The 27,971-nt window shown below is 32.2% G+C and overlaps 1 protein-coding gene across 2 annotated transcripts in view; it reads left to right on the top strand.

Moving 5' to 3' along the window:
• Window positions 1-16,257: 16,257 nt before the first annotated feature.
• Window positions 16,258-27,971, top strand: part of LOC123544948 (homeobox protein six1-like) — a 57,361-nt gene continuing 45,647 nt past the window's right edge. Inside the window, exon 1 of one of the 2 annotated variants that reach the window (XM_045331122.2) lies at window positions 16,258-16,457. In XM_045331122.2, the coding sequence (XP_045187057.1) occupies window positions 16,436-16,457 (22 nt within the window). In that variant the 5' untranslated portion in view covers window positions 16,258-16,435. Of the gene's footprint in view, window positions 16,458-16,543; window positions 16,698-27,971 lie in introns of those variants that run through there. The other variant, XM_045331121.2, reaches the window with a different exon arrangement.

The following is a 27,971-nucleotide window of genomic DNA, read 5'->3' as shown; positions in this document are numbered from 1 at the left end:
GCAGAATTCATATAAATCTTGAAAGCTATTCACTACGTTCGCACTGAAAATGTGTTCGTACTCAATATTACTCGAATGTAAAGTTATTATTCTTGAAATTGTGTTCATGTTTACCGAATTTTAAAGTAATATGCAAAATTATTGGTAATGTCATGTTTGTAATAACGGGAAATACAGAAAATCGTTTAAAAAACTTCAGTACATGCTTTTGGTTGCGTTGTTGATTTCTGGGCCCCGGTTATGGATATTTAAAACATGTTTACAGTTTCCAAGATCGACAGAATGGGAATTAAAAAAAGTTACGGAATCGTAGTCATCACATATGAAACACAATACATTTAGTCGCCTTGTCATTTTTTATGCAAGAGTAGTGACAATACACGTTTGTTTGTTTTTTGTATTAACGTCTGCAGAATCCCGCGAAAATGTTTGTGACCGAGACCGAAGGACGAGGTCCCGGGCGTTAATACACAAAAAAAAAACGTGTATTATCCCTCCATTAATTTCTGCTGGCGATTTCCTCAAAATTACCATATCATCAGCAAATAACAGATGTATAAGTACAATGTCATTTATAGTCAGACCACAATTAACCTTTTGTTGCGAAAACAGCTCAAAGTCATCAATAAAAAGAGAAAATAAGATTTGAGAAATTACCTCCCCTTGACATAGGCCCACAGCATATTCAAAGAAATCAGAATAGCTATTACATAATTTTCCACATGCTTTAAATTTGTTGTACATATCTTTCACAATACGGAGCAATTTGCATTTAATACCACACTTAAATAACTTGAGCCAGAGTGCATTTCTATATATATACAATCAAATGCTTCTTTAAAATCGACACAAGAACACAATATAAATGTTTATTATCATATTTGTTTAATATGAAAAATTTTATTTTACATCGAAATTATTTAATTCGGAATCTTAACTTCGCTCACATATGGGTTTATTTTAAAATGCATGTCTTACATAGATTATGTACTTACAAATCACGAATAAAACTTACATCGTTTTAATTACAGAGACAAAACAATATTATAGATGCTTCACCACTAACAGTTATTTTTCCAAAAATTTTACATAACTATATATTCGTACACATGCATTTTCTGTTTTATATTTTGTTTTACTGAATATTCTATTGGTCCTAAACCAATTAAAGCCAAATTACGAGTCATTAAAGATGTGAACCTCAATGCGACTTATCCTCAAACGATCTTAAAATATTCTCAAAAAGTTGTTCCCCTTTAAAATGAATACCATTTGTAAAGTAATAGAAATAAGCAATTGCTGAAAACTACGTCCACCCAGTTATGTGGAAGTTCAGAACTGGGACATTATTGCAAATGAATCAAAACGAACATATGTAACAGTTCTTTGGAAATGGTGAGTTTTTAAGGCGCTGAACTGTCCGAACGTGTGTCTTCTTTATCCAGTCCTTTTCCAGAATTCAAAGCATAAGTCAGTAAACTGACAACAACTGTTTTATAGAGTTAAATACTTTTTTATATGCTGTTCAATTTTCATGTAAAGCAAGCCTTTCTGTCTATGAGTTGGTGTTGTTTGAATGTTTTCTAAAAATGTAAGGCTGAGCATTAAATCGATTTGATTAAGAAGATATCTTTATTTTTTCTTCTGGTTCTCCTACATCTTGTTAAAGGGGTTTATTCAGTTTTCTTAAATGTTGAACAATCCTTGGTCAATTTTGCTAGAATTACCCAAAGGAAAGGATTTCCAAAACATGTGTCCACAAAAATCTTCACAATCATTTCTAGCCTTTATGACATTAAATTTTGGCACGTAATACCTTTTTCTGGATTTTTTGTGCAAGTATCCGCTACCGGCTGCATGTTTATGGGTTATTTCTGTATGAATTCTTTATCTATTACAAAGAATCCACACACAATAAAGAATCATCAGAAGATTTTATGTTCAAAAATACATTGCTTTGTAATTCATTCATACACGAGTCCAAAACCATGATTTTAATCTTGTAATGATAACAAACAAACGAGTGGTCGTTCCTGCTGGTTCTGCACAATAAGATGAACCCTTCAGGTGATTGACTGATTTTCCCGCAATTTCAAATGCAATGCAGTAACTATATTATGTGAATTTCCCGTTGGGAAGATGTGTCTCCTTTTAGAGAAGCTTCGGATTTCATATCTACAAACGTTGAATAACTTGACAAAAACTGAATATCAGAAATTTAAAAAAATTGTTAATATTTTAACATAGCTTACTAGTATTTCATTTAAAGACACTGGATCATTCTTATGCATCCCATCTTTTTGAATGAAACAAGAAAACAACGACAATTGTCCGTTATAAGACGGTGCCCTACAGTGTTCGTGGCTGCATTTGTTTTATCCATGTGGTCTAGTTGTTTATTTTGCTGTATATTTTATGTAGATGATTGATTCATTTTTGTTCTATTTTCTTGTCCGTTGTGATCATGGAGTCCATTCAATGTATATGTATAACAGAATGGTGTTACGGTAGGGGATCTGACTACACATTTCCCTCTGGCATAGGCTCAGTCAGAGCAAGTCTGGTACCAGTTAGCTTGATTTGCATCCTATACTTCCAAATGATCTTCTTTTAGCATTTTAACGATAAAGGCCTAATTATAGTAAAGGAACCAGCGTGTGAGCCATCTAGTCTAGTCGCGTAATGGCGGGCAGGTTTTTGAACACTAATTTTTCACTTGGCATGGCCGCAGAGGTCTAAATTAAAGCTGTTTTCTGTTTAAATTTCATTGTGCACAGAACTACAATATTGAATAAGCGCAATAGAAAATAGATAACATATCCTTGTACAACTTTATAACATGCTTAAAAGCCAGTGGACTAACACAAAAAATAGTGGTTTTCCGTGTAAAAATGGCAGGAGTGGCGCCTAAATTGTTTTGATTTTGTCGCCGAAAAGAATATTTAACCACTGATTGGAAATCAGTATTTCCCGCTACAGGAATCAAAGACTAGTAGTAAGATTTTACCTATTTTGCACATGAATCAGTAATTGATAGTCAATAGTTCCCGCTACTGGAATCATTGATTAGTAGACAGTTTTTACCGCTAAAGGATGCAAATACTGGTAGCCAGAATTTGTCCATTCTGTATGAAAATCATTCATTTGGTAGTCAGTATTTACCCATTTTGACCAAACTTACACTTACATTAATCATATAATTAGTAAGAATTGACTATAAACACGTTTCTGTCAGGAGCAATTATCAGTTTTGTCCACACATCTATCAAGTACAATATTTAACTAGTACCAGCTTGGCTACAAAAGCAATTATTTCTTCAGCAATCTAATATGCATCATCTTTCAATATTTAATTAAAGTAACATTAATAACGTATTTATTTAGTGTTAATATATGCATAATCTCAATAATTGCATTAATTTATAAACATATGCGCAGCTTGCAACTGAATAACCTGTTGTTTTGTTGTCTTTTTGAATTGCCAACTTTTTGCATTTTGTCTAAACAAAACACCTCTTCCATATTTACAAACGTCTTTGTCTTACCCTTTTGCTCGATTCTTGCTGTACAGACTCGCAATCCGAGCTGCAGATGCTAAAATCTGATTCACTCATAAAAATTATCATTAACCATAAAATTCAAACAGTATTTCAATCAGCGGAGTGATAGCAGCGGTCAGAGTTAACAAGAAATATACATCATCGGCTTCAACTTTTAACCTCTTATTTATAAATCAATGTTCGTTGATTGTCGTTTGATAGCTTGTTAAACCGTTTCAAGATAGGAAATAATGGTTGCACCAATTAATTCACCCTCTAAGTATCTTCTACCAGTTGTCGACGTGCTGGGCATCTTGCAGCGGTACCATTTTATGCACATATCACGTGACCTGTAAAGTAAATAGCAAAGAGTAACAGCCGATAAGTGGAAGGATTGGGGTTTTGTGTCTCAAATAAATAATTTAGTTTTAGTAAATATTCAAGCGCCGGTGCTTTTAGTATAGTTACTTTATCTGCTTGCTTTTACGTCGTACAAAAATACAAAATGTAAACGAAATGTAAATGAAAACGAAAACAAAATATATCCGGTGCAAAACTGTCGTCTGTATTTATTTCAAAACAATGGTAGATGCGTATATCTGGTCGATGTCCAATCATCAAAATAAAATGATTCCAACACCATGGCACAGGCTGTTCCTGTGTTTCAGAACAAAAACAAAGTTGTCATAAGGTTACACGGGACATTGTGTTGAATCAAGACAGACTGCAATTTTTACACCCAGACAACGGTTACAACATTCCAAAGCTGCAAATATGTGTTAACTTAAGATTGGCTATATCGATTAAGAAGATATTTTAGTCTTTATATTTAATATTTACCAGCCCGTTATAACTGTTTGGTTTCTAAGAGAGCGTCCTCCTCTGCCACGATAGAAGCATCCTGCTGATGTAATAATTTGCACTGATTATAAAGGCTGACTAAATGTTTTGATCATTTTGGGTGGTCTGCTCGAGGGGCGTGCTCGGAATAACGTTCATGGTCTACATGGAATTTTTGTTATGCAATCCGATGGAAGCTGTGTATCTTGCGGTTAATTGGAGGATATTATTCTCTCCAAGAAAATAATGATATTTCAGCTAAAGGTATTCTACACTGACACGTTCGGGTAATTGTGTGGCGCTAGACGCCTGGAATCATATTTAGATACCGTCTTTTAAGACATAATTGCATAAATGAACATTTAGATAAACTGAATACAAACTGATTGAAGTTAAATCCAACGACAATTAATTTGATAAGTACTGCATCAAAATTTAAATTGAATTGAAGTCAATCATTTAATCAGATTAATGTTATCAAATTAATTTTCTTTCTTTTTTTAAAATAAAATCTAGCAGTAGTTTCTGCCACAGTCTTGTCGTTGAATATTCTTAGATTCGAAACATATTTGAAGCATATTTCAGTTTCAGGTCTTATGCTTTCATCTGCATTGACTGAGCCCAGAACAAATAAGCAGTACAGTGAAGGTTGTATTTCTATTTAACACAAAAATGTAATATTATCATTTTTTCTTTGATTCCATTCCTTTTATTCAGGTTAGATCAAAGCTGAATGACATCATATAGAAGCCTGCTCTCAATCAATGTCAAATACGGTCTTTCTCACTTTTGTAATAAAATAGATTAAGACCGATCTCACTGGTAGTTTGAGAAAAAGGATTTTGAACAATTGGCTGCAAAATGTAGTAATTCAATACAACATAAACAAAGTATTAAAACCCCTTAATATAATCAGAGAATACCCTTAACCGGTATCGTATGTTAGTTTCTTTATACATATAATTTCTTGTAACAAAAACTTTGAAATTAAACCCGCAAATTTACGTTGATTATATATCTGTCAATTCTAAAATAAACTGTAGAATGTTGGCCTTAAATGCCCTTTGACAGATTTAAACACCAACGTCTCGCTGGGTTATACTTTGTAAATATGAAACTGACACCGGGGCGAATTTCTGACCTGAAACTGACATTTGAAAATATGTACTTTTCTACCTATAAAGCTCTTTGAAATGAAAATTTATTTTCAGCTATTTTTTGCTTTTCTCTTGATGTTACGCAAATTTCATTTTATGTAAAATGTACTTTAAATTTCCTGTTAAAATATGTTTGCATGCAAATTTTTAAATTTTCTTCAGTGATTTCACAACATCTTGCTTATCACTATTTCTATTTAATCGTACAGTCGCAATTGTTATTGTTTTTTGGGGGGTTTTTTTGGGTTTTTTTTTTTTGTTATTTTTTGTATGATAATGGTATCGATACAAATACACTAACAAGTCTTTTTTTTTGGCTAAAGTTGTAAATTGAATACTAAATCATTGTGTATTTATACATGGGTATCAAATGACTACATTCTACAGCAGTTTGATCTATGTTCTATCAAATCATCAATACATGCTTTTTCTAACACCTTCCGCTCACTTATTGACTTAAATTGCAATGATTGCTAAAACATTACTTTGACCACAGTGTGGTTTGTCAAAAATATGTTAAATAATGAATGTAACTTTGGCGTCGGATTATATAATATATATGCTGTCTAAGAGAATGATGTTGTGTTTTCTATATTTCCACAGAATGGTCATTTACTATGTAACATTAATTTTCATGGATGAGACTTCAGTACATGATATAATCTATCATAATTGTTTATAATGCTTGGAATGTTTTTGGGACAGAATGTATGTGAACTGTACAATTTTTGTTTTCGTAGCAAACAGTAATTGCAGCTTTCAGAGATATAAATTTAAATGTTCTGTTCAAAAAGGCTGATAAGCAGGGAAAATATTGCGTAATTAAATTGCAACAAAACATTTATTCTTTCCAATCCTTTGATTCTTTTCCAATTCTGTTTTAACATTTCTATCTATCTTAATTTATTCATGTATTCGCTTATTTATTATTTCGTTATGCAGATTTCATTGAAATTTGATAAAAACATTTTTTAAGTTTTGTTTTGTAGTTGTCAGGCAACAGCCTTTATCTATTGACAAACTAGTATGAAGTTATGTCATATAACTTGGTAAAATTTTGCTAATAAAATTTTGATACTAGAAATATTTCAAATTCCTAGTTATACGAGTATTACTTTTGCGGATACTGCTACTTAAATTTCACCTAAAATAAAAACATATTCGGACACACCACTCGAATCTAAACGAACCACCTGTTAGCTACTCCCCGTTGTGAGTTATTAGCCTTTAAAACTTTTGGTTAAATTAAGGACCGTTTAATGTTAACTAGGGAGCCACCGGATAGCCAGCTACTAGCTCTCCTGTGTCGGACCATTATCGTTTTACAACTTTTGGTGGTCACTGTTTGAAATAGCCTGCTGGGGACATTTATTACATGGTATCGTATGGTCAGTTCCCTTTAATTTAAAACTGTGTGGTCTCCTGTAAAACGCTGGCATACAGTCACGCTATATTGCTGGTTTGTATGTTGACTCTAGACTCGTACGTTAAATACGTTTTGTTGCATGTTTGTTTATGTTGATAATTAATAATTTTGTATATGTAAGAGGACATTATATCCTGTGCAGAATATTTTTTTATTTTTTCGAGTAAATAAATTCAGAAATTTAGTTCATAAATATTGCCGTTTTGTCTGATTTTAGTATTGTGTTTTATAGTATTTCAGTTAAATAACGACGGGCATGCAGTTATCCTAAACAGTGTTCATAGCTTCTGTACCTTGGCCACAAGTAATTGCCAACTTCTCCACATGAATCATAGGACAGATGATTTCAGACGTAATGTCAACTCAAAAACATCGTAACAAAGATTTGGCGAGCCTCATTTTCTCCTTGAAACAGTATGTGTGCATTTGATTCAAATTATATTTTATTTACATATTTGCATTTATTAACAGTAAAAACCTGAAACATGTAGAAATGTATATGTATAAAAATGTTTTTAAATAAGGATTTCAAAAATTGCTTACTTATTTGCTGGTGAGATGTGAACATTATCTGACCAGATAGAAATACCTTTGGTTTATTTCTCTTAAAGCAACATTTTTCAGGAATTCATTGGTATCAAAAATGATTTTTAAAAGTCGTTGGTTTTATTTATTTTTCGTTTTGATATTCTAATTTGTCTAGCAGGCAGCAGCCTAAATGTACATGAGAATTGCCCCCATCGCATATCTATCGTCATGATTTTTATTTGATTTCACGCACCTACAAGCACGTATCTAACACGGTTCCGGTAGAGCTAATATGCAGACGTATCGATATAATGATTTTAACAGTCACTCAGTCACGCCCTCCCACGTTTAAATTCACCAGTAAAACTTGAGTGATTTTTTGTGATCAATGAGTGTAACAGACGTTATTTATAGATTTATGTAAATATAACGCTGTCTGAAACTTTCCTGCAACATAATTATGTAAACCTAAGCACGAATATTTGTAAGAAAATGCACTACTAAATGCACGAAATACACAGCTAGAGATCTCTCTCCGCCTAATTTATGATAGAAGTTGCGGTTAAGTTGTCTGTGTTCAAATTTACCGTCTACAGTTTTTTTCCATATAAATATGCATTTTTCTGGGTATCTATAATGGTTTACAGTAATAATGTAATGTTTGAAATCTGAGTAGAAACGCTTTTTACTATTGTTTAAATCTGAGATCAAAATCACCCGGAAAATGACATAAAATGGGTGAAAACGTGCATGACTGGTCGTGTGACAGCTTTTTGAATTAATTTAATTATTTTGTAATAAGTCTTAATGTTCACTGTTTTTAATTTACTTACAAAACAAACATTTAGTTATGTTTATTTATCAAAACCATTTGTCTAAAAACAAACTCTAGTTACAAAATTTAAATTAATTTATATATGCCAAACAGATTTTGGGTGGCATATCATACCATCATTAGGTAATTGAGGTATTTTACTCGTTACATTATTTTGTTACTCTAGAGAATATTTCTGTAATACAATTCATATATTTGATTTCAATATTAAAACATTATACCCAAATCTTAACTGAACTCTTTTGCCTAATAACACCATTTTGTTCAAATTGTATTCTTATCGCAAGTTTCATCTTACTTTTGAGAAACAATATAGTAAGTTATGGGTTTAGCTGGGTAGAAAATCTGGGTTTACGTTTCAATTCTAATTGATCATTATCTTGTAAATGTACGTTCCGAGATCGCGTGCATAACGTTTCCTAATAGAGATCAATACAAAGCTATTTGAACAGCGAAATTGTATACTTATTTAGACTAAAGGAATAAATATCAAATGCAGAAGGCGTAACTGCCCATTGTCAAAATATATAAAAACAATTGCGGCATTTGTTTTGTAATACAATAGGCACTTGTAAGAATAAATGGACTAATGTTTGTAGAAAATACGTTTTTGTTTTAAGATAAGAATTCTCATGATTCCAATGACATAGGGAAGCTTTTTGTTTGTTTTCTAAAGTCAATAGTTGGGGTTAATTGGTATTTTATAAATAACAAGTTCTGTCTGTCGTACTCTATACTGTGCTCACTTTAAACCCTATATTCCTAACACGAAGATTTAACTAAATATTTTCTGTTTATATTATATCAGTTCATATATAGTTATATGGTTATGTGTCTTAATATTGCTTGCACTTCACTTATCACAGATTTCTGCTATTTCATGGTGTCCGGGCTTTAAAGTAAGACAAGAAATAGTTTTCTTACCAAATTTGAATAAGTTTAATCCTTTAAATATGTTTGGTAAGGAAACCTTCGGTAGAATAAAATGAATGTGTAAATTGATTTCATTTATATGTAAACGGTTGTAAAAGGCAAAGACATAGTAGCAATAGATATATTTCGAAAAACGCAACATCATACAGCAGTATATATATATATGGATGTGTAAGTGTTTGACAGTTACACAAAAGTACGTACACAGAGAAAATCAGCTAAATAACAAGGACAATTTACGTAGACAGAGTAAAACAAGTAAACAACAAGGACATTTTACGTAGACAGAGAAAAACAAGTAAACAACAAGGACATTTTACGTAGACAGAGTAAAACAAGTAAACACCAAGGACAACTTGCGTAGACAGAGTAAAACAAGTAAACAACAAGAACATTTTACGTAGACAGAGTAAAACAAGTAAACATCAAGGACAACTTGCGTAGACGGAGTATAACAAGTAAACAACAAGGACAATTTACGTAGACAGAGTAAAACAAGTTAACCACAAGGACAATTTACGTAGACAGAGAAAAACAAGTAAACAACAAGAACATTTTACGTAGACAGAGTAAAACAAGTAAACAACAAGGACATTTTACGTAGACAGAGTAAAACAAGTAAACAACAAGGACAACTTGCGTAGACAGAGTAAAACAAGTAATCAACAAGAACAACTTGCGTAGACAGAGTAAAACAAGTAAACAACAAGGACAATTTACGTAGACAGAGAAAAACAAGTAAACAACAAGAACAAGTTACGTAGACAAAGAAAAACAAATAAACAACAAGAACAATTTGCGTAGACAGAGTAAAACAAGTAAACACCAAGGACATTTTACGTAGACAGAGTAAAACAAGTAAACAACAAGGACAATTTGCGTAGACAGAGTAAAACAAGTAAACTCCAAGGACAATTTGCGTAGACAGAGTACAACCAGTAAACACCAAGGACATTTTACGTAGACAGAGTACAACAAGTAAACACCAAGAACAATTTACGTAGACAGAGTACAGCAAGTAAACACCAAGGACAATTTACATAGACAGAGTAAAACAAGTAAACACCAAGGACATTTTACGTAGACAGAGTAAAACAAGTAGACACCAAGGACAATTTACGTAGACAGAGTTAAACAAGTAAACACCAAGGACACTTTATTTTTTGTCATTGCTGTCTTACTGTTTTACTTGTCTAGCATTAGATCAGTTATCAAAGTCTCATCCATTTACATTTTATGCACATATACAAACATAAAATAGCACATAGCATACCAGTAAATGATCATTCTATGTTTTTGTATAAATGTCAATTATATTTACACATCCCTTCAAGCCCTGGATTTTGTTTTTGAGAGGCTATAGCTTATCCTGTTCGATCTTTGTCCTTGACCTTCGGCCACAAGCTCTGACAGCAAAGGCAAATGACACTGTTACAGCCAAACAAAAATACCTTCATACCTAGTAGATTCAAAACTTACATCACTGACTAGAAATGAAATATTTAAATTATATTCCCTGGTAAATGATAGCCTTAAGTAAATTACAGGCATTACAAGTCGCAATTACAAGAAAATTTATGTTTCTGATTTAAAAACGCAAAAATAAGACCCAAACCGTCGCGGAATGAAGAGAATGTTGAACAATTATTTTTATTTCAAGCATCGAATTTTGTCGAAATCTAATTATAATCCTCAAAAATTCCTTTTCTTAGACTCAGCGCAGACACAAAAATATATCATAACCAATAAAATGAAATTAGTTAAGATTTGGCGTCATATACCTAACAATGTAAACGAAGCTGGTATTTACACAATTCTAAGCAGACTCTTTAAGTATGGTGAATTAGTCTCTGGTTTGGTGTAAAATTGCTGCAGGGACGACAAAGGAATGGCTTATGCCAATAGAGCGAATGGTAAACCCCAAGCATTGATATCAAAAGTGACAGAGAAGAGTCCTAAATGAAACGTAGTCACTTCTGGGTATATGATTACTGTTGAAGAGAACCAGAACTGGTTGTTTCAGACAGAAAACACAATAAATATCGCAAGTTTTATGCTCCATAAATGCGCGATTACATGTTATTTCCAGCGTTTTCGATATTGGCAATTCAGACAATTAGACGATAAAATCCCCGCGGTCTATTAACAAACTCTTCATAAACAGACGATCAAACCTATCTTATGGTGTTTGCAAATGAATGGTGATTTTATATCTACTATCATATTTAGGAGCGACTCTTGTACATTTTAATGCATAATGAAAATAAATCGTAAATTATATTTGTAATATGCCATTTACATGTTCATTCTTAATGATAATATATATATTTATATATGGGTAAATTATTACATATTACTTGATATATAGTTAACATCTTTTGATACTTTCGCAACTAGTAGCAACAGCAAAGCAACTGATTCTATTCTGAGCTGTTTGGACAATTCACATGGTGTATTTTTTGCCCAGCCGCCGCGAAGAAATGTTGATAGATGTGATATCCTGTAAGTCTGTTAGCCACTTATTTACAAACGGACCGTAAAAGAAAAAATCCATTGGAATTCCTTCTGTCTCATTTTACTTTTGATATTAGAATTGATATCTATGTGGATTCAGACGGACCTTTCTTTTCTGGGTTCAATTTCTAACTCTGAAAGCAGGAAAATATACACTGATGATAGCTATACAGTTTGCTGAAACATGTTTTAGTAAGGAATGGAAAATAGATCAAATAGCTCGTTATTATACATTAAGAACATCAAAATCATAAAAACAGCGTTCAAATCGTGTTATAATGGTTCTAATATTTGTTTACTGCGGTAGAGCCAGTAAAGAATATGGAGGGAAAAATTCTTCAAAAACGTGAAATTTAGATTCTCTGACAAACGTGATAGCTCTTACATATGTCTAGGAAGTTATCTAGTGCATACAAAATACAAGTTCATTAGCGGAATAAGAGCGTTCTTGCCTGGAACTTTTGCAAGATTGCTGTATGCATCTCTTGGGTGTTAGCGGCGAGGTCTAGATAACATATCAAAACACACAGAAGGCTGCCTCTGACTCTTGGAACTGAATACAGGGCGATGAGATACGGCACGCTTCACAAAATCGTGTGGGGTTTCAATTTTTTCTCAAAGTTTTGCTTCGGGATAGTCTTTGATGCTTGGAAATAGATTGCAACTATTGATGAAAACGAAAACTGTATAATACATGCAAATTTTATTTCTCTGGAGTACCATTAAATGTTTCAACTGCACAATAAAACAGAACAAAACAAAAAATAAAAATTCATAACCTGATTTAGATGGCAAAATATACAGATCTCAAAATGCGTTGCATGTAACTAAGTACTGCAATGTTCACAGTATGTGAGAATACAAAACTGAACGTATCAGACTGTGATATATTAAACGTTGTCACATGTTTTCCGAAACATTTTGCAACTGCACAAGAGATTTACTACATATTTAGAGAAACTATTAATAATTAAATAAGATCAAACAATATACACATTAGATCTATATTTTCCAAACCTGAAATTAATATATATAGTTCGTAGTGATTTTATACTGACCATGTTACCATCTAACTCTGGTGAGGCACATAACACTGGTTAATTACATAACCGCATAATCTTAGGAAAAAGTGCTGTATAAAACAGAGGCAGTACACAACATTTACAATACACAATTTCGGACATTAAATTACAATTCAAATTTCAGTCATACATAATTTCAGAATGAAACAGGAACAATGTAAAACCGCAGAAATTATTTCTGCATTTAATATTTTGGAAAACTACTTGTTTTAAAGAAAACAAATCTAGAAATGTATCTTAGTGATTGATGTATTTTCATTTACATATACATGTTTCTTTTCACAAAGGGAAATGATAAATAAACAAAAATGGACATTCACATAAGAATCAATCTGTGGTAGAAAATTTATGTATATACTAACAATAATATTCTAAACTCAAATAGTAATCAAAATAAACAACATTGCCCATTTAAATACCATGACTATATCTAATTCATTGCATTTAAGATCGTTTATGCCATAGCCATTTTCATACAAATAAAATACATTTCCCCAAACTGTCGACTTCGAATACAATATTGAGTGACTTTAATCTTTGAACAGATAAGATAATAACATAGCATTATATTCTAATGCTTGATCTACCCGAATATCGCTGTTTGATCTAAGATGGCAGTACTGGTTATTCTCAGGAACGACGGTCCTACACATCGCACCAGACTTCTATTCACAAAGAGCTGTTCTCAGTTAGCCACATGCCTGTATCTAAAAGATTTCCCTCTCTCTTAGTTCTGGCGGCTTTCTCTGCCCCTACAGGTAAGTGTTTTTATGTATGATATACTTGCTAAGTGATCATGTGTATGCGTACATCATGCTAATTGTTATATGGGAACAATTTCCGAATTACCATACCTATGTAAAGATATCCTAGGGATGAAGTTAGGTTCTGATTAAAGAATTGTAACTGGTTGTTCAATCATGTTACATTTCGTGTATCGAAACGTTTAAGTTTTATCTACAGTCACCGATGTTTTCTCTCTAATAAAATATGTAAAGAGATCCTTTGGAAGCCTAGAATGCAACCAAGCAAAATGGTAGCAGGCTCGGTTTGACCGAATCTGTTCATGAGAGGTAATGGAAAGTGCAGCACCCCTCACGCCCCCTAGCACCGGCTTAAGCGGGATATTGAATGGACTCCATGATCCCAAAGCACCAGAAAATATAACGACACTGAATCTAAGTACTGTGAGGCTTTTCACGGCTACCGCACGACACTTAAAGACTGCTGTTGTGAGAGTTAATGACCTATCAAAACAATAGCAGACTCGGTATGATTGAGTCTGTTCATGAGAGGAAATGGAAAGTACAACACCCCTCACGCCCCTTTAGCACCAGCTTAAGCGGAATTCTATTGCAAAGATATTGAATGGACTCCATGATCCCTAAGGACAAGAAAATATAACAACACTGAGGAATCAAAGGAATATGTGTGCAACCGGTCAGTACAATAATGCTTGCAGCTTATTCAAGGTAAGATGGCTTCAACAAAGTCAACAGAATCTGTTCATAAATTGCAATTCCAACGATAACTCTTTGTTCCACGACACTGCAGTCCATTTCCAGATGAAAAACATTGAACTTGAGCCTGATTTTTTATCTTTACTGTTGCGGATGTTTACTTGCTTTCTGGGTTAAAATAAAGTTGACGCTTCGGTGCTATGTAAGAACGTTTAATTTTAAATAGCATATTAAAAAGACGTTTTTTCTTCGAAATATGTCGTAATGGTTAAACTGAAATATCAGAAGAAAGGATTTGAAAAAAAATGTAAATGTGTAATTTTCATCTGTATATAAATTTTGAATTTGCAGTCCGAAGGGATCTAAGTGAAAATGTCTGAGACAAAAAGTGTTCATATCTTCTTTCTTTGATTGTTTATATTTCTTCTCCCAATGTTTTGGACATTATCATACTCGAACTTAAAACGAATATCTAATTACCAAATTAAAGCATGTTATTTTCTATACATTTCGTCAATGAATCATTGATAATAGAAGACGTAGAAGATGGAAATAGTGTACAGGAATCCACTCGAACATCTACCGTGCAAGTAAAAATATAATAACATAAAATATATCAACTTTGAAAAATAAACAGGTCTGTAAATATTGGCTCTATGCCGTTTCTACAGTTTGAGACAAAATATCATTCATAGCAAACAAAGCTCAATGTTTGAATATGGCTCATGTGATGGATTTGTCTCTGGTGTTTTGTTTTTCGGCACAATGGTTACTTTAAGGATATTGCGACAAAAATACACCTAAAACTTTACTTTTCAATGCAATCATTTTGCAATAGAATGATAAATTATTTAATGAGTTTATTTAAATAAATTTGGTATGATATACATAATGCTGATGATGGCCTATCTACTGTTCTCATGTACATATCTTCTTCTTTGAATTTCCAATGCTAATCTTAACCACTCAAAATACTTAACATATCTAATGTAATGGACTGTTAAAAAATATTTGTTTAAAAATTAAAAAAAAAAACATCTAAGTGATCCGAAACCAAAATGTATACGTGACAATGTTCACAACTGTTCTTAGAAACCAGAAACAAACAATGCATTTTCCAGAATGTTACAAGAATATTACAATTTGGCATCCCCAGCAGATATACCATTAAACACCTTGAATAATGATTTTCTAATTTCTGGCACACGAAACCGACAACATTCGCTCCTTGTGAACAAAATTATCCTGCACCCATCAGTAAACCTCTAGTGTAAGGTTTCAAAGACTAGTGCAGAACAGAGTGCGGCTTGCCTGTCTTGTCTGTTAATCAACTTAACTACGTCCTGTTATATCTTATACTGAATCACTTGAAATGTATAACTACCAAAAGTCATTTCTATATCGACCACTTGGACCCAAATCGTTAGTTTCAGTCTTTCCGTGACGAAAAGTGCCATCCGAAACCGGCATCATTTGACGTTCATAAAGCAAAAGAAATGAAAACCGCAGTTCTTCATTGAAACTTGGCTAGCGGAAGGATCTGCTACTCTGAACTTGCTATTGATATGAAAACTGAGTCGACCCTTCTCCATACAGCAACCGAAATGTCAATTTACAGACCTTGTCCATTTCTTAATTACCATTACCAAACCGGGTTTCTGATGTCTAAATAGTATAAACTGATACCCAGCCAGGAGAAATAAGAAAGTCAGTGAACTAGTGAGCAAGTCCCATCAATAACAGACGCTAAATATTGTAAAGGCATGTTGTATATCCAATCAGCCAATGAGAAGCGCTCTCGGCTTCTGAAGTAGTTATCGGTTCGCCTGGATCTGCTAAGCGAGACGATCAGCTACACAGAAAACAAAGCGATTTACCGAAGTGGGTGGAGCGAAAGCTAATGTTATGAAAACTTATCCGTGAAACATTGAACTATCTATTATTGAGAAAACTTAAAACATTGGTATTATTTGTATTTTCTCCCCTTAGATCGGTTCAGACTTCACATAGAAGAAAATAGATCTTACCGGGATTAAGATCGAGTGACGCTGTCTAGGGTTTTAGGGCTCGCCGCGCCGAGGCACTTAGTTGACAAGATACTGGAAATTAACACCGACCGTGATGGATCCATACCACTATTCAGGTAAGTGAGATGGCCATATCTAAACTTATACAAATGTTTATGTAATACGTATTGTCATGTTTAACTTTTAGCTGTTTTATGATATTGTGTAAAAAGGTTATGTACCTTGCAACTTGTTTTAAGCGATCATCGCGAACGTATGTAAATTTTATAGGATTAGAACTTTATATGTTGCGTTTGTCTAACTGCATTAAAATATGATGACGGATTATTCAGGACTTCTCACCCTTCATAATACAGGTTTGACAGTTTTTTTTTTGCATTGAAATGTGCCTTCATAAACTGTATATTTAATGTGTGTCTAGTTCATACATCATCATTTTTCTTACTGCTTATGACGTCGAATCTGATTTCATTGTTCACTCAAAAAAAGTTTTAAGAAAAAAGCATTTATGTATCATTTAATTGAATTTTAGTGTAATGAAAATGGAGACACGATTTCTGCGCATCGAAGCATGGTGTTGTTTCATTCTAATTATTTCCAGACACCCATTTAGAGCAAATCAGACAGCCGTGTACAAGATTGTGGGAAAGGGCCCAATAGATAGTTAGCAATTTCCAAAATTAACATATACCCTTTGACTTTTATTATTATTTTAATATTCTTCCCAGCATAAATCTTAAAAAGGCCTACCGCAGTCTGGCGAAATAATGTCGGAAATAAAGCTATCATATGATTTTAAATATGAAAAACTAAATCAACTTTTACCAACATATTTTCAATGCGAATTGCGACCGTATCAGTTAAAGGCTCGTTAATTCCGATGTGATCTCGATAAAATATTATAAACAAATTATAAAAAATGTCACCGACCCGCCGATGAAGAATATTTATGTTGTATTTAACGATGTATTCGATTTTAATCGCATCGGGAACCTATTGTGTATGTAATATGGAGATCATATTAAAATAGCTGATATTTTCCGCCAACTTGTTAAGGTGACAAGAGGAAAGTTTTTCAATGATTTATTGATATTTAAAAAGTGGAAATACTGAAACACCATATAAATGTATTTAGAACAAAATGATATTATAAGGATGCATTAAAAAACCTAATTAGAATTTATTTAAGACCGTTTCAATAATAACTATACAAAATTACACCACTTAGAATTCTATACATGAAAAGTCACTTATACCTATTTTGAAGCTGCATAATTATGTTTGAAAGGCATTGAAACAACAAAAACATTTTTTCTCATAAATTGTCATTTATTTTACTTACTAGTTAGTGGTTTTCATTTCCATTTGCCCTTTTCAAATTGAGTAAATTGTATAAGAACAAGTGGTTGTAATATTTTATTTACGTTTGTCAAGTGACAATGTGCCTAATGAAAGTAATGTATATCGGTATCACATGTGGTTGTTTTCACTTTCTTTAATATTACTTTTTGTAATCTGTAACAATATACAAATGATATACCAGACAATTAAGTTTAGTGTCAATCATATTTTCTGTAAATTGTGAAAGTGTGGACACTTTAATCTATTTATGATTTATTCTTTAACTTGCAGTTACATATTCGATATAAACATTCGTACTTGCCTAATATCTATTTCAATCAATCTGATTGTGTCTGGGTTCAAATTAACTCGAACAATTAATTTTTATAAAACATAAGAAATTAAATTGAAAATTAGTAAAATTGTACCAGTATTATTTGCAAAGTTCCAGACTATAAAACTAATTTAACAAAGATAAATCATCATACAATATATTAATGCCATGACGTTCTGTCTAGACTAAGCATGGATCGGATATCTTTCTTCCTTATACTTATTTTATTAGATATATTTTAAAATACCTAAAAACTATACAAAATATAGCTAAATTAGAAAGAAATACCAGTTTTACCTCCTAATTTCTATCATATAGTGGAACATTTTCCATGGGAACATGAATCGTTACATCTTCTTCTCTAAAATCTTTCTTGTCATCCCCTCCTCCTTCTTATGACGGACTAACTAATGGTGAACCATTATCGCAAGCCTATAAATCAGTAACTGAATACTGCCTTGATGAGAACAACAATTACCAAGAACAGGAATTGAACTTAATTATAAAATCGAATTGTTATTCTGTCACAGAAAAAAAATAAATGAACAAATTGCTTATTATTCAGCTAGTATTGTTTGTCAAAATCACTACGAATGAGGTTAATCAATCAATGCTGTACAATGGTTTCAACCAAATCATCGTCAATAAACTGAAAAGGACACTTCATAACTGACTGAATGCTGAAATATTTATTAGAATATAATTGATATATTGAAAATTCAACATATATGTGTAGTTACTTGAAATATTATGACTTATGACTTATAATGAATGTAAAATGTGCATTTTTCACCAATCGCCTGGAACAGTTTTGGCAATATTTTGATTAACAAAATTTTAAAACGGCCAGTATCTACTAATGTTGGTAAACTACGACTTCAAAGAAAATTCTGATAACTTAGTTTTACGAAACCGATGCCTTTTCATTTGCATAACAGTTTTGCTACATGAAACTTTTACGAAGAAATATTTGTATCAATTTGCTCATACTTAGATATATTTTGTTTTGTCTGGTTTGTTTCGCATTTTCATGTTTTGATGCTACGATCACGGTATACCAATGACTTTACCATATAAATTTGCTGCGTGCGTTTCATCCTCATCAATCTCATTTGTTGTGTCTTTTCCTTGTTCTGTTGTTGTTTTTATTCAGTGAAGAAACAAAAAATTGTAGTTGGCTTTAAGCCCCTAAGTTTCTGTATTGTCAGGAAACTGGAAGTAAAGTTTGCTTTTACTTTAATTTGTCATGTTAGTTCGTCATTGTTTTGGCGGTCTATTGTTTTCAAAATTTAATATCGTGAGTTGGCGACTGTATTAATTTCCCTATCTACAGAAAATAAAATGTATGTAACATGTTGAATATAAATTGCGAGACGCTAGAAGATGTATCGGACTGCATGTATATTTTCTGTTTTATGTCTGCTCTAGTGAAAGTTTATAGTTGTGTATCTGTACAAAAGTTGTGATTTGCAATTCTATACTTTTTGTTATCATTATTGAATACTATGTATAGTTCAATTTCTTCGCAAGTCTGGAAGAAGCTTCATGCAAAGGAAAGCGATCTTTACAGTAAAGAAAGAAATATGCTGTTTCTAATAATTTATTTTAGCGTTTGGTTGATAAAGCTTTTTGTAATATACATTTCCTTTAAAAAGTGGTGATATCCTTTTTCGGTACTTAATGAAATATATGAAATACAACTGTTTCTTCGTTTTACTAATCCAAATTCATGCGAAACCAGTGTAACGAATGTACAATTTGATGATCTTATTAATGACTCCAAGCACTGTTGTTATCCAAATAAGGGGTCGAAGGAGAGTATTTGTCATGTTTTACCACCGTTTCACGGGTTACCCTGTCAGAGATTGCAGACAAATGACACTGTCTTGCCGTCGTCTCTAATATAACAAGGACTTCTGAAAATGCGTTTAGCTGGGTCCCATAATGAAGTTAGGCCTGTTTATTCTGTAATTACAATACGGAGTGCCAGTATAATTCTTTCGCGGATATTTTCTTTCTTGTGACGTTAATCTTGATACGAACCGACGTTTGGCAGTATCTTTATAGTATCAAGCAAGCAAAATATGCAATTACTAAAACAAATGAAACTATTATTGTAACAATCGGAATATTTGAAAGCCAGTAAAAGTCTAGGCGCGCAGTTTTTAAAGACTGGTTAGGAATAGTGCTGCTTTATTTGTACACATAAAGTTTGCTTTCAAGTAATCTATATCTAGCTTTAATATACCAACAAAATAATTGAAGTTAATTTAATATTAACCTCAAGGGAATCTCTAGGCTTTGTTTCTTTCGTGTAGATATATTTAATACATTATGAATTTTAGATTAATGAATACGTGTAAACATCAAAAAAGGAATTGGATCAATAAAAGGCGACAGTTTAGCAAAGAAATGAATTTTAAACCACTGGTAAACTCTGAAAGGCGATCAAAGAAATTTGCATAAGAATTTAAATTCGCGGCTCAAGTTACAAGTCTCAGGATATCTAAGGTGAAATGTTACCATCCATTTATTCTAGCCTATAATTTGCGATATTAAATACCCAAATCTATTAAAACTTCGCACGGGTCCGAATAGCAAACCGTAATTTTGTGAGATTAGGTCAACACATTTCTATAGCGACCTGTCCATGTTATAACAAATCTACCAAAAATAACAAAATATTTGTTCAGCTAAGTGACACCTGATTGTTTAAAAGAAATAATGAAATGTCAGGCAACTGCGAATCAAATTTCAAATATATCATACTCCTTAAACTTCAGACTTTTAACATTATTTTTAATGATCTATTTAATGAATACAAGTTTTATCCACTGCAGGCGCACTAACCACACCACAGAAAATGAATCTTACACATGATATTCTACACCGACAACAATGTTAAAACCGTATCAACAATTTATCTCTTGACTTTGTTAATTGGTAGGGCATCGAGATAAAATTATAAAACTATACATCACTATGAAAATAGAACTATATCTCAATAATTAATCAATTTGTAAATCAGTAGCAATGCCTTGTGTAGATTTGTATACAGCTGGTCTAACTAATGTATATCAACAGAGGATTATTTATGCCTTAAAATAATGTAGATAAGATTTATTATTTGATCAGATGATCACAACTATAACAAATTTGAAATATAGAAGTACGATTGCTGTTATTTTCGGTACATAGCTCGCAAAAATTTAAGAACGTTTTCTTTATGGTGTTGTGTGTCATATTTGCAAGTCAAAATGAAAATATTAAAATCGCTCTGAAACATACTCTGAAACAGTTTAAATGTAAATACAATGATTTTTGTTATATTGTATTATTTAGTTTATTACTTTTTCAGAAATAACGTTATGAAATGACCAGTTTGTGTCTGCATGAAGTTATAATCGTATTTCAAGGTTAAGAAATTTGCAGTATATTTCATATTAAGTTGAAAATACGCCACATTGATAGATGAAACTTAAACATTATTTGAACATGAGTCACTTATACCAGATAGCAAACCAATGTCACGAAAAAAACTTGAAGTTGTAAAAAAAATATTTTTCAAACATATCAAATAATCTGTAGATATTATCTTTCGCGTGTAGTTTAAAGATTTCTTAAATGAATAATCGATTACGCCACCTTAACCTCAATATGTATTTTTTTCAGTTTAAGCTGGAATAAAAGTTCTTAACAAGTATATGACCTTCGTAGTATTTTATCAGCAAAGTAGTTCCGAAGACTTCAAGCCAAACTAAATTGAGCGTGTTGAACAACTCAAACAACTCACTTATGCACTTTTTTAAATGACGTTGGTGGTCCATTATAAGTCTCTTTAAGTTTATTGTCCTTAAGTGACTGTTTATAACATGTTTTGAGCACATAACTGCGATATTATTTCCCTGTCGGTAGTTTTATTCTTCAAATATGATTATCAAATATTGACAGGGCTCTCTAAACACAAGTTAATACTGTTCTAACGCTCTTACTACTGCTTTAGCGGATTTTGATCTATATCCACAAGTTATGACAGAATTTAATAAACATTCACAGACAGACATTTGTTTTATTGTTTCACTAGACTCTGTTAAAACGGTATGTATTTTAATGATACAATTTACGCATTTGAAATGAAAAGGACGTGGCACAAAAAGGAACACTACTGAAAAGAATACGCAGACTATTGCTGTAAAGTTCTAGACAATTGTGATCGACTTTTATAGAAAAAAAAATGCTTTTCGAGATAATTGCCCTGAAAAAGTCTAAATGACATTAACTTTAATATAGGTTATTCTGATCCAGCTTTTTTGTGAAAAAAGGTCTTTTATGTTGTTTAGTTTATTTTATTACAATATTTAATAATAGAAATATTTGAAATAAGATATTATTGAAGTACGCTCTATTCACCACGGATCATTATCTGTGTCTGGTACTTTTATATCTTATAAATTGTTAAATACAGGTCTACATGTATTTAACTTTTATCACAAAGACCATTTTTGCTACGTATTTTCTTCTATAATCACTTTTTTATATTTCCATACCATATCAACTTATTCATGATTTTGAATGTATACTTTATGTCGTATTTGTACATTATTGTTTAGATAATGCCGAAATTCGTGGGAAAAAAAACAACTTGTAATAAGTCTGCAGTTTCTTTGTTACTGTTAAATTCATTTGTAAATTACCAAGACCATATTAGAGCAGGTCAACTAAGGATGCTGTCGATATATCAGTTAGAACTAAATTCAGAATTGGACACCTTTTCTTTTTTTGTTTTATTGACGTAGCTCTAATTCATAGTCAAGCACTGAAAAGTCGAGCGAGCTGTTTATTGTAATGGTCAATGTTGGTTTTATACATGAATGAGACAGCAAAGTTCTAGGTTGCCCGTTTTAATTGGTATATTGTTTCGAAACCACATGCAAAGTCATAAAATGTGTATGTTCTAGTCTCCTGTAAATCTTTATAGATTGGTCATGTATATGTTGTCTTAATGTTTTTTTTATATTGTAAATGTCAATGTTTGTTTTATACATGAATGAGACTTAAATAAACTAATAAACTAAACTAAACTCAAAAATCAGTTCAATACCTAAGGTAAAAACGTGTGTTTGTTACTGTTGTTTTTGTTCTGTTCTGTTCTGTTCTGTCGTTTTGTAAGTTCAAGTATTACAGCAAGAAGCAATAATTTATCTTAAACATCTGTCAGAATTTTCTCTGATATTGGCGTGTCCTCTTCAAAGGGAGGAAACTCATGTAATGAACAAAATATAATAAATTTTCTATAAATATTCTTTTCAACCACTATTTTAAATTTTGCTTTGACTTTTTAACTGTTTTAATTAATACTAAAGTGTTGAAATATAATTAAAATTCGTATGACAGTCAATTATTTTATGAAGTCATAAAATAGCCATAACCAATACGGGCTGTGAGACATATGAAATTCCGTGCAGCCGGTGTAAACATGATGATGTCATATGGACAATAATTGCATTGTTCCACCACTCAATTTTCATTCCGAAGCATCAAACGCAATTTTGATAAAAAACTAAAACTTACAACTAAAGATAGGTTACAAACATAAAATGTTACACCATTAAAACACAAGTCACTCTGGATAACATGAACTGTATATTCTCAAAAGCAATTTTGTTCAAAACGGTATGTTTGGTTGAGTAAATTGCATATTTTCTTACATTAATTTCCTTTAAGACTGCCTTACATGAAACAAAATTATGAAATGGCAATGTACATGTATAGTGTTCTGTGTAAAGTGCTAACTTTTTAACACACTATGTCAGGCATCGAACTCCATAATGTATATATGGGCATACAGAAAGCCGGTGCTTATGACCTTTTTTATGTTTAATTGCCTAGTCTGTAAACTGCGTATGAACCAAGACGTCATGTCTTTCTTTTTATATGTCTGTGTATATATCAAACAAAAACACGAGAAAACGCATATAAAAGATCTACCTTTATAAATCATATTCAATTTTAATGTATATATCAAAGACATAACATCAAAAACGTAACCACCCTCTCTGTTTAAATGTAGGATGTCATATGACAATGCACAACATAGTTTAAGCATCAAAAAGACAATCATGCTTAGTGTTTTCTGTAATTTGAAGCAACAATTTGTAACATTATATGTGTATGTGGTTTTATTGTGTATACGGATGATTTTATAAATGTTTATATTGCGTGAGATATTATACGGCCTGAGCTTGTTTATGTATAATGTTCTGGTGTTATGGCCTTTGTAAATAATACTACTACTGCCACAATAAAATGTCTTTAATACAGATGACAAGCGCAAATGATATTGAAACCCGGCACTAAAATTTAAATTCGAAACTATAGATTATTTATACCGAAAGCCTGAATTATTCAGTTGTTTTTTACTGCACAAGCGGCATCCCGCATACAGTATTACCTGGCAACTAGGATGCGAATCTAGATTCTACACAATTTCCGCGTGTTTATAAATCAATTTCTAACATTTGCTAGCTTTATTTTGCAATTTTAACATCGTTTACTCTGTTGACATGGTAATATATTGGTTTTATGTTTCACTTTCCTATTGACGTACTTTCATTATAAGCAAATTTTATCTTTATATAGTAAGTCAAATGTGTCTTGGGTACGAAAAGCTAGTATTTAGATTTAAATTATTTTTTTCCATCAAAGTTTACCTCAAAGGAATTCCATGTCCGCTGTCGCAATACACTTCTGCATTCTGTCATAGTTCTATTTGTTCTACGTCACAGTTCACCCTTACAAACTACAACAGTGTGCCCTTATTCTCTGTCACAATACATCTTTACAGTCTGCTGCAATGCAACCTATACTCCCTGTCACAGTACACCCTTTTAAACTGCCACAGAACAGCCTTTATTCTTTGTACCAGTACACCCTTGCATCCTATCACAGAACGCCCTTATTCTCTTCACATTTTATCATTGCAATCTGCCCTAGAATAGCACAGTACACCCTTTCACTTTGCCACAATACACCCTTTCACTCTGCCACAGTACACACTTTCACTCTGTCACAGCACACCCTTTCACGCACCCCGCAGTATACCATTTCCCTCTGACACAGTACACACTTTCACCCTTTCACAGCACACCCTTTCATTCTGCCACAGTGCACCTTTCGCCATATGACCTATAATTGTGTAAAAAAAACATTTTCACTTTCGCACAGTACACCTTTTCACTCTGCCACAGTACACCTTTTCACTGTGCCACAGCACACCTTTTCACTGTGCCACAGTACACCCTTTCTCTCTCACACAGTTCACCCTTGCAATATCCAACGGTACAGCCCATGTTCTATGTCTTAGTTCAGAACGTCCCTGTTTTAACCCCCTCCCTTTCTATAATCAGATCATGTCCACCTTCACCAACAGGGGTAGGTGTTATTACTGGATTTTTCTTTTTCCTTTGCTTTTTTTCTTTCAATTTCGGTTTGAAATGAATGCGTATATAAAAAGTGCATGCTACTTTGCAGTTCCAGATGCTGAAAACATACTTTATAGAACAAGTCCATATTTTGAAATGTTGACAAAATTTCTGAACCAAAGTTTCTCTGCAAGTAAATTCTATACAGAAAACAGGATACTAATTCCATGCACACCAGTACAGTGTACTTTTTGATATGCAGCTTTTGTCTTTATAAATCAATTTTAGATTGGAAAGTGAACGTTGTAATGGTAGAACAGCATCCTGGGTTTAGATAATGATTCATGCAAGGTTAATCACAATTGGTTTTGTTGTATCAAATTTTCTCACTTGAAATAAAATCTTCCGACCGAAAGCAAATCTTATTGAGTGTGTGAAGTTAAAAGGTAATAAAAATAAATAATATATAAGAAGAGTTGAATTTGGAATATCACGGTACATTTTTACACGAGTTGTGTGGAAACATAATGGTCCATATGCGATGAAATAAAATTTCTGTCTTTTGTTATCAGCTGGATCGTTCTGAAGTTTTAATATCTTTCCATTTTAGTTTTCTTTTTTTAATAATGTCGTTAAAATAAATATTGAATTTATTTTTTATATAAACTGCTTTAATGCCGTTATATTTAACCAACCAATTGCTTGAGTAGTTAATTTTTTATACATTTATTTATCTATTTTCAGTTTATAAAATTTCAGGTTCGTTACTGTAATAATACTTTTAATGTATGCAAGTGAGTGCTTTCATGGTATGTGTAAAAATTAAGTATCTATCGAATTTATTTTGAGAAGATTGGAAAGGAGATATGTGGGTTTACGTCTGTGTTTTTTTATTATTTTAATCACTTTTATTTCTGCATTTGTAATGTATACAGTTTGATACATATTTACAAAGGAACGCTCTAGAGTCGACAGCGTTCTTTGAATATGGCTTTCCCTGTTCGAATTTTTTTCTGAATTTATATGCAATTCAGTTATATTGTTTATTATGATTAAATAGGAAATACATCTACAAAGTTATGTATGTCTACAGATATGGCTGCATATAAATAAATATATGCGTATTATTTTATTACTATCCATATCTAATGATATAAATGACAGATAATTTAGTTTATTGCATTTACGGTATAATATGAAATGAGAACTTTCAATTCAACTTTGCTTGCGAAGTTAGAAATAAAAAGATATATAATTCATTAACCCTTACCCTGCTATATTTCTATAATGGACTGGTCCATCTTTCAATTTGGACAGTACCACTTATTACTCAAAGGGGTTTTCACTGAAAATTTACTGACTGAATAGCGAACAGTGCAGACCATGATCAGACTGCACGGATGTTCAGGCTGATCTTGGTCTGCACTGGTCGCAAAGGCAGAATCATCTGCCGCCAACAGGCTAAGGGTTAAGATTTATGTTTAGGACATTGAGATATTCTGAAAATTTCATTCACGGCATTAAACTCTTGAACACATTCAAGGAAGCAAATGAAACTGAAACAAATCTATGATGCATGTAATAAAAGCAAATTTATTAAATGTAAGTAACAATGACTTTCCTATAAAATCATGTGTCTTCTTTATTCGCCTATCACATGGTTATATATTTGGTTATGTTAAGGCTAATAATTTATCTAATTATTAATAATCAACATCTTTGCCATAGAAAGCAACAGTAAGTAACAATCTGGGTCTATCTGTCAGTTTGTTCAAATCAACAATTCAAAAATTTATATACACTGTTCCACACTGCAACAAAGCTCAAAATTGTTATTATGCATTAACATATAAATATAAAGTAAAATCAGGCTACAACAGGTATAATTATAATTAAGTTCATTTTTCACTTGCACAAGAAGTAATATATCCATGAGAAGTGGTTGATATTATACAGGAAAATATTTTCCAGTTTTGGTGTTTTGAAACGTTACACATTTTAGCAAATGCAGTTATGAACTTTTAATATTCATTTATAATTTACTGTTTGATAAAAACTTAAAATGTGGTTTTACCTGGTTTTACCATTGTATACAGGCTTTTTTCATGATCATGATTAATATAGCTGTATTTTTATTCATAGGAATGCACGGCTAATGGAATGTCTTCTTCAGATGCTCCAAGAACATTAACTTATTCAGAAGCATTATATCTAATGTATGATATATATTAAAGTAACAAATATTTCTCTAGGATTAGGTTTTTCATACCAAGACGTGACTGAAATCCATGACTCACCACAATGTGTGTACATTGTATTATGATTTAAAAGGTTGGATATTTAGTATTTCCAACTTTTCTTTAGGAATGACATTTTATGTGAAACAATATAACAAATGGTCACGTGGTTTGCTTATCATTAATAATGCATCAGAAAGTAATTCAATCAAACTTAATCAGATTTAAGCAGTCTGTAGAGAATTGGTTAAATAAAGAGTTGTGTTTTTGCTTGACCATCTTATTTTCTACGGGTAG

This window comes from Mercenaria mercenaria, chromosome 1 (assembly GCF_021730395.1).
Source record: "Mercenaria mercenaria strain notata chromosome 1, MADL_Memer_1, whole genome shotgun sequence".
Taxonomy (NCBI): Eukaryota; Metazoa; Mollusca; class Bivalvia; order Venerida; family Veneridae; genus Mercenaria; species Mercenaria mercenaria.
Note: the sequence above shows the minus strand (reverse complement) of the source record. Positions and strands in the feature narration are given on the sequence as shown.